The sequence below is a fragment of the Nerophis ophidion genome, linkage group LG02 (assembly GCF_033978795.1).
Source record: "Nerophis ophidion isolate RoL-2023_Sa linkage group LG02, RoL_Noph_v1.0, whole genome shotgun sequence".
Taxonomy (NCBI): Eukaryota; Metazoa; Chordata; class Actinopteri; order Syngnathiformes; family Syngnathidae; genus Nerophis; species Nerophis ophidion.
Window position 1 is genome coordinate 36,172,606 of NC_084612.1, and position 9,299 is coordinate 36,181,904.

A 9,299-nucleotide genomic window follows, 5' to 3' on the forward strand; every position below is an offset into this window, starting at 1 on the left:
CAAAGTTCAAAAGCCAGCATCTGTGATGGTATGTGGGTGTATTAATGGTCGAGGCAGGGGAAACTTAAACTTCTGTGAGGGCACCATTATGCTGAAAGGTCTATACAGGTTTTGGAGCAACATATGTTGTTATCCTTGCAACGTTATCATGGACACCCCTGCTTATTTCAGCAAGACAAGTGTTACAACAGTGTGGCTTCGTTAAAAAAAGTGCCGTCTTTTTCCTGGGCACCCCTGCTTATTTCACCAAGACAATGCTAAGCCACATTCAGCACGTGTTACAACAGCATGGCTTCGTAAAAAAAGAGTACGGGTACTTTCCTGGCCTGCCTGCAGTCCAGACCGGTCCCCCATCAAAAATGTGTGGCGCATTATGAAGCGTAAAATACGACAGCGGAGACCCCAGACTGTTGAACGACTGAAGCTCTACATAAAACAAGAATGGGAAAGAATTCCACTTTCAAAGCTTCAACAATTAGTTTCCTCAGTTTCCAAACATTTATTGAGTGTTGTTAAAAGAAAAGGTAATGTAACACAGTTGTGAACATATCCTTTCCCAACTACTTTGGCACGTGTTACAGCCATTAAAATTCTAAGTTAATTATTATTTGCAAAAAAAAATAAAGTTTATGAGTGTGAACATCAAATATCTTGTCTTTGTAGTGCATTCAACTGAATATGGGTTGAAAAAGATTTGCAAATCATTGTATTCCGTTTATATTTACATCTAACACAATTTCCCAACTCATATGGAAACCGGGTTTGTATATAGATTCAGATACAAATGTTTTCTTCCACATCATTAATAATTGTTTTTATTACACAGATGAACAATAAAACAGCAACATAAAAAGGCCTATTAAAATGAGATTTTCTTATTTAAACGGGCATAGCAAGTCCATTCTATGTGTCATACTTGATCATTTCGCGATATTGCCATATTTTTGCTGAAAGGATTTAGTAGAGAACATCGACAATAAAGTTTGCAACTTTTGGTCGCTAATAAAAAAGCCTTGCCTGTACCGGAAGTAGCAGACGATGTGCGCGTGACGTCACCGGTGTGAGGGCTCCTCACATCCTTGTTTATAATGTGAGCCACCAGCAGTAAGAGCAATTCAGACCGAGAAAGCAACAATTTCCCCATTAATTTGAGCGAGGATGAAATATTCGTGGATGAGGAAAGTTAGAGTGAAGCACAAAAAAAGAAAAAGAAAAGGTGACTGCTCCAGGCGGCTGCAGTGGGAGAGTTTCAGATGTAATTAGACACATTTACTAGGGTAATTCTGGAAAATCCCTTATCTGCTTATTGTGTTAATAGTATTTCAGTGAGATTATGAAGTCATACCTGAAAGTCGGATGGCTGCGGTGAACGCCAGTGTCTCTGAGAGAAGCCGAGGAGCCAAGATCACAGCTGCCTTTTTGAGCTGCAGGATGAGGTTGCGTAATCCACTCAAGTCTCCGGTAAGAGCAGACTTAATATCACAATTTTCCCATCCAAAAATTTGCTGGTTCACGTACAGAAACATGTTCGCTTGACCGCTCTGTGTTAAAGCTTCACAACAAACAAAGAAACACCGCCTGTGTTTCGGTGTTAAAGGCAGCTGCAAAGCACCGCTTTCCACCAACAGCATTCTTATTACACATCATTATTATTAATTGAACAAATTGTAAAATATTCAGCAACACAGATGTCCAAAATACTGTGTAATTGCGCGATGAAAAGAGACCACTTTTAGCCGTAAGTGGTGCTGAGGTAACCAATAACGTCACAAACACGCGTCATCATTCTGCGACGTTTTCAACAGGAAACTCCGCGAGAAATTTAAAATTGTAATTTAAAAAACTAAACCGGCTGTATTGGCATGTGTTGCAATGTTAATATTTCATCATTGATATATAAACTGTCAGGCTGCGTGGTCGGTAGTAGTGGGTTTCAGTAGACCTTTAAATTTTATAAAAAATAGTCAATTATTCATTTTAATAGCAAAAGCTTGTATGCAAATTATAACCACATGAAACACTTTTTAGAACAATTCAACAAACTCTTCGAACTGATCGCTGTCACAGAAACATGGATCAATGATAATAAAAAGAAAATATTTTAATCTGGAAGAATGTGAACTAAATTACATCAACATAACCAACAAATACAAAAATAATGTTATAGTCCAATATTAGACAGAAACAAAAATAATGTGAGAGCAACATGGACATCCTCAATAACATTCTTAAAAATGGCAGTAAGAGAGATTACCCCACAATACTTCTCCAACGGAAATTTAAATAATGACAACGTTAAGGAAGTAGTTGAAAGCTTCAATATTTACTTTGTAAATATTGGACCAAAATCCATCCATCCATTTCCTACCGCTTGTCCCTCTCGAGGTTGTGGGGGTGCTGCAGCCTATACCAGCGGCAGTCGGGCGGAAGGCGTGTACACCCTGGACAAATTGTCACCTCGTCGCAGGGCCAACACAGACAAACAACATTCACACTCAAATTCACACACTAGGGCCAGTTTGGTGTTGCCAATCAACCTATCCCCAGGTGCATGTCTTTGGAGGTGGGAGGAAGCCGAATTTTCTAAAATCATTGAAAAACTGTTCAATAACAGATTGGAGAGTTTCATAAACAATAACATATAGAATACTCGCCGAGAACCAATTTGGATACAGAGCTAATGTTTCAACTTTGATGGCTTTAATCGAAATAACAGAGGAAATGACTAATGCAATAGATGCTACACAGTGTGCAAGGGTAGTATTTATTGATCTAACTAAAGAATTTGACACAATTAATCACAATAATTACAAAAAAAAAATTAGAGTGGTTGGGTCTTGGACTTGAATAGAAGCTACTTAACCGACAGGAAACAATACGTAAAGCTAAGCGAACACAACGCCCACAACATTAAATATATCCTGGGGCGAACCGCAGGGATGAATACTGGGACCAAGATTGCTCAATCTTTATATAAATGACATTTGTAAAGTTACAAAGTTAGTTAAAGTTAGTATTATTCGCGGACAATACAACAGCGTTTTGTGCAGGAAAGAACACACAAATGCTAATACAAACAATAGCAGAATAAATTAACACATTCAAAAGATCCATTGATCCATCCATTTCCTGCCGCTTGTCCCTCTTGGGGTCGCAGGAGTGCTGGAGCTTATCTCAGCTGCTCTCGGGCAGAAAGCCGAAAACACCCTGGACAAGTCACCACCTCATCGCAGGGCCAATACAGATAGACAACATTCACACACACACTAAGGCCAATTTAGTGTTGCCAATCAACCCATGGTTTGACAAAAACAGAATATCCTTAAACCTCAGTAAAACTAAAATAATATTATTGGGTAACAGTAGAAGGGAAAGTCAAATACAAATAGACAGAATAGAAATTGAGAGAGTAAATAAAAAAATGTCTTTAGGTATAATGATTGATGATAAATTAACTGGTAATCTCATATAAAATATACAACAGAGTAGCAAGAAACACATCAATAATGAATAAAGCTAAGTATGTATTGGACCAAAAATCACTCCACATTCACTACTGCTTGCGAGCGTTACCATATCTGAATTATTGTGCAGAAATATGGGGAAATATCTACAAAACTAACTTAAAATAACTTCATTCATTAACTGTGTTACAAAAAAGATCAGTTAGAATAATACATAATTTTGGATGTAGAGAACATTCAAACCCTTTTTTTATTGAATTGAAAATACTGAAATTCCACGACACAGTGAATTTGCAAACAGCTACAATTATGCACAAAGTAAACTATAACCTGCTACCGAAGAACGTACAACAATTCTTCTCAACAAAAGAGAATAAATATTACCTTAGAGAAAAATTTTATTAAAAACATTCGTATGCACGTACAACACTTTAGTATGTGGAATTAAATTATGGAATGGATTAAGCACAGAAATAAAACAATGTACTTATATACAATTATATACAATTCAAGAAACTCTTCAAACTTGAAGTTTTTACAAAGTACATAGTAGAAGAACCATGATAAACATTCTGAATCTATTGATAATCTTTTTTATCTCACCATATGAAATACATCTTTCTTCATTATTTATTTATTTTTTTTAATTTGTATGTTATTACTTATGAAGTTTATTGTGAATAAATTGAGAACAGGACATAAACAAAAGTGTTAGCAAATGTTATGTAAAGGAAAAAGGGTAGGATAAGCTCTGCTTCTTCCTACTCATCTTCGAACATGTTGAAAAGAAAAACTGGAAATTGTGATATATCATGCTGTGTGCATTCATGTTAGAAATATACTCAAACTCAAATTCTCGGGACTTATGGGAATCCCAAGTACACAATAACAGGTACCAATACCTGAAAAAAAGGTTGTTTTGTGTAGGCGTACCCCTTTAAAACATTTGTATGGGAATGGGAATAGGCTTTTGTTTTTATTGTCATTGCACATTAAGAATAGCGAAATTACGGGTGATCCGCCAGCAACAAACCCCATAAAAACAAGACATTTATGTTACGGTTAAAACTGTGTATATACAAACAAAAAGCTATAAAAAAAAGGTACATAGTAAACTGGCATATAAAATGTATATATCTGGTGTAAACAGAATAGTGCAAAATGTTACAACAACAGTACAGTGAGGCAGATATATACTGGTATATACTGTAAAGCAGGGGCGCTCACACTTTTTCTGCAGGTGAGCTACTTTTCAATTGACCAAGTCGAGGAGATCTACCTCATTCCTATTTATAATTTATATTTATTTATTTATGAAAGAGACATTTTTGTTAACAAGTTAATGGTGTTTAATGATAATACAAGCATGTTTAACACACATAGATTCCTTTCTTTCATGAAGACAAGAATATAAGTTGGTGTATTTGATTCTGATGACTTGCATTGATTGGAATTAGACAGTGGTGCTGATAACGTCCGCATTTTCAAATGGAGGAAAAAAAAAGTCCTCCTTTCTGTCCAATACCACATGAAAGTGGTTGGATTTGGCATCTCATTTGTCCAACTTGCATACTCGTTTTTAAACACTTTGTTATGAGAGTAGCATATGTGTGTGGCCCTTTAATGTCTGGCAGCAGGTGAGTGACGTCAGTGAGTGTGCGGGTGGGCAAGCAAGTGAGAAAGCGGTCGCTGAGGGCGGGGGAGAAATACATTGGCATCAAACTCCGTAGCTTGCTAGCTTGTGCACGCTAGCTTTCTGAGACTCTTATTTTGTTAGCACAGGCAGGATGAAACAGGTCTTTTATGGTGAAGACAGGAACTGTGCAGTCGGTCTTTATAGTTTTGACAGTAGGTACGGAGTCTCTAGAAATAAAATGTGTTTCTCTGCGTCCGCCCTGTTAGTGATTTTTTTCTTAAATATGAGCTCGCAGCAGCCAGCGTCATCTCACAAGATCCTCGGGTGCCGCGAATGTCAAACAACTGACGAAAGTGAAGTCTTGGTATGATTGATGATTGCTCATTTTTATGTATATTTTTTAATGCCTGGCTTGAGATCGACTGACACACCCTCCGAGATCGACCAGTCGATCGCGATCGACGTAATGTCCACCCCTGCTGTAAAGGTATCGATCGCAACTGGACTGTTTGGTTTGTCTTAGAAGACCTTTCGCCACTCATCCGAGGTTTCATCAGTTCGAAACGTCTAAGACAAACCAAACAGTCCCGTTGCTATTGATTGTACGCCCTTGGATGGCAATGACCCGGATGAATGAGAACATTCATAAACAACCACTAAGCCGACGCATGGCACAGCATACACAGGCAAACTGTTCAAGCCAAGACTCAGCTATCTACCTGGACCTCAGGGAGAAAAATCACTCCTTTGAAAACAAAAATGTACAGATTCTGAACAGGGAGGACAAATGGTAAGAAAGAGGAGTGAGAGAAGCCATTTACGGTATGTCAAGAATGGAAAAACCATCCCTGAACAGAGGAGGTGGTCTCCCACATACAACACTGTCCTTTCAACCATTCCTAAAATACTTTGCAATTTAGCCTTCAACAAATAACAGCAGTTAGAAAAATTCTGGTCACATTCTAGTATGCCATTTGTTTACAACTGAATGGAATGCTTATGCGGGGGGATTCCAACTATTTTGGACTGGCAGTAGTCGATCCAAAGCGATCGTTCTACCACACAATACTTAAATGCCAATGAGGGGAAATTACACCAAACGACTGTCGTTGGCTTTGACAGTAGGATTGCTCGTTTGCATCAAAATTTGTTTTTCTCACTAACAGAGTGCAAAACCAACCTTGCCCAGGCACACCGTCCTGGTTTTTTGGAGTAAAAACATTTGAGATACACATTTGCAAATAATTTTGCCACAATAATACTCCTATAAGGCGGCTCTTTCCATTGGTGAATGTTGTCCATAAAACACACACTTGCACACATACATTAATCCTTACATGTCAACAAGCACCATTTTATATTACATCCATCCATTTTATACCGCTTATTCCCTTTTTGGGGTCGCGGGAGGCGCTGGTGCCTATCTCAGCTACAATCGGGCGGAAGCCGTGTACACCCTGGACAAGTCGCCAACTCATCGCACGACCAACACAGATAGGACAGCATTCACACTCACATTCACACACTTGGGCCAATTTAGTGTTGCCAATCAACCTATCCCCAGGTGCATGTTTTTGGAAGTGGGAGGAACCCGAGCAGTCACGGGGAGAACATGCATACTCCACACAGAAAGATCCTGAGTCCGGGATTGAACCCAGGACTACGCAGAACCTTTGTATTGTGAGGCAGACGCACTAACCCCTATTTCACCGTGCTGTCCCATTTTATATTCTCTTCCTAATACCGATAGGTTTGCTCACTAACTGTAGACTGTGATTTGTGACTATACAATATATATGTACATTGTGTTTTTATTTGTTTGCTTTCAGTACAACAAGCACCTCTTTGTGCATATCGGGCAGACAAATCATTCCTACAGCGATGCCCTGCTGGAATCGGTGGACATTCGTCAGATTTATGACAAATTCCCAGAAAAGAAAGGCGGGCTGAAGGAGCTTTACGGAAAGGGCCCCCAAAACTCCTTCTTCCTTATAAAGTTCTGGGTGAGCAAGATTCTTCCAGTTCCATATTATTGTTAGTAAATGAAAATATTAATTAGACAATGGTATTTTGTTTTACTGCACTTATTCATACCTACCGTAACTAAGGTCACTCATTTCTCAGGCTGCTGCAGTGCATTTCTACACCTGTAATGACATGTTGTCCAATTTTTTTCTGGCACCACCAATTAAAACCAATAATTATTGTCTTTGTAAAGGGAGACATTTATTGTATAGGTTGTTAGTGTTTTTCCAATGTTGTGTTCTTTGTGTGTAAGTGGACTACATAGATGAGATTGCGCTCTTAATGTTTACAGAATGCACTCGTCTTTATTTGGACAGACATAGCAGGAGAGCTTTTGATCAAAGGACTCGCTAATTCAGTCTAATATCTCCAAACAATGGCGTGACCTGGTTGCACTGCATAATGGCTCTTTAAACATTGCACATATTCCCGCGATGATGCAAAATGCAAACTAGCGGCAGCCAACAAAGTCGAGACCGTGTACTTGGACCAAGTCCCCTCAAATTCCTTTTGAAGTGACCGGCCAATCTAAATTTCAAATGAAAGGCAGGATCTGCACAATAATGAATGTATAACTGCTCTGCTTAATGAAGGAGGAGAATGTTGGAGGAGGACGTCTGCGTTTTTTGTGGCATTAATTAACGGGATGTGTGGGGTGTAGATAGACGGCCCTCTGGGAGCATGGATGGTCAAGCTTATAAATCACTCTCTTAATGTTGCTTTATCCACTCTTTGCAATGTTTACAAATTGTTTACCTGTAAAAATTGACGATATACTGTATTTCTTAATCGGAATGTGATTTCATGTTGGGGACGGTCATAACAATAGATTAATTTGTTGTTGAAAATTCATTAATTTTAATATGGAATTGTGTTAAAATAGAGTGCACTATATGGCTGTAACCAGCAAAGGCACTGTTGATACAGTCTCTACTAGTTTGTAGATTACAGAAGAAATATATGATGTCAATCATGGGAAGTCTGACCTACAGCGATGCTAGAGCAACTGTACCGGGCAGAGGGAAGGAGGCGACACCAAGGCAGAACTGCGGTTTACCAGGTTTATTGAAAACCTTGATGAGTGTGTTGGGTGTGTATGCTACCACAAGTGACTGAGTGCGGACGAGGTGTAGAATTAACAATGTAAGTCTTACCAGGGGTTGTTGTCGGTGCGTGTTGTGTGCATCTTTCATCAAATCCAAGGGGCAAGGCGAAGAGGTAGTCAGCAGGGAAGCGAGCAGTCGGGGGTTGGAGAGAGGCAACAATTTCCGAGTCCAAGCTGGCGTCGAGGGTCGAGGGAGGCAAGCAGAGATCCGGGTGGAGGTCGTGAGGCAAGGAACGATCACAGTCAACAAGGAGGACTCTGCTGAAGACACAAGGGACATCAAACACGGGAACCAGAATGAGCACAAAGAAGGCGAGCAAGGAACGAGGGAGAGGTGCCAGACGTGATGCTTACTGTTAAAGATTGGCTACGTTCTGGCAAAGGTCCCTCGGGTCTGCTGGTCTTTACGCAGCTCCCTCTCATCAGATCCCGGTGTGTTGATTCTTGATAGGCTGCAGGCTCGTTGCTGCGTGGGCGTGCTGCACTCAGCACGAGTGAGGACGTGTCTGAGTGCGCTGTCAGCAGAGGTGTCTCTTGGCGCACTGTCAGCAGAGGTGCACGCAGCTCCAAGCGCCGAGGAAACGCGGGTTCGACTCCGCACCATGACAGTACCCCCTTTCTTAGGGGAGGCACCCGACGAGCGACGGGGAGCATCAGGATTGGAACGGTAGAAATCCTCTAAAAGAAAGGGATCGGCAAAGTAGGAGGCTGGCACCCAAGATCGGTCTTCCGGTCCAAATCCCTCCCAGTCGACCAGATAAACGAGCCCCCTACCTTGTCGACGGACCCTGAGGATTTCCTTGACCATCCAAACCTGGTCTCCATTCTCCATGAACCTAGAGAGAGGGGGGGCAGGGACAGGAGGGGACAGAGCGCTTTCGGCTACCGGTTTGATCTGGGACACATGTACCACAGAATGTCTCTTGAGGGAGGGAGAGCCAGCTTGGCAGATACGGGGTTAATGATAGAGATGATGGAAAATGGACCTACATAGCGTGGAGCTAATTTTTTACACGGTACCTGGAGATTAAGGTCCTTAGTTAGTAACAAAACTTGCTGTCCCGGCCGA

General features: G+C 40.5%; 1 protein-coding gene across 7 annotated transcripts in view; it reads left to right on the forward strand.

Moving 5' to 3' along the window:
* Window positions 1-9,299, forward strand: part of tead1b (TEA domain family member 1b) — a 179,241-nt gene that overhangs the window by 126,684 nt on the left and 43,258 nt on the right. For all 7 annotated transcript variants that reach the window (XM_061882826.1, XM_061882839.1, XM_061882847.1 and 4 more), the window contains one exon: window positions 6,930-7,103. In XM_061882826.1, the coding sequence (XP_061738810.1) occupies window positions 6,930-7,103 (174 nt within the window). The remainder of the gene's footprint in view (window positions 1-6,929; window positions 7,104-9,299) is intronic.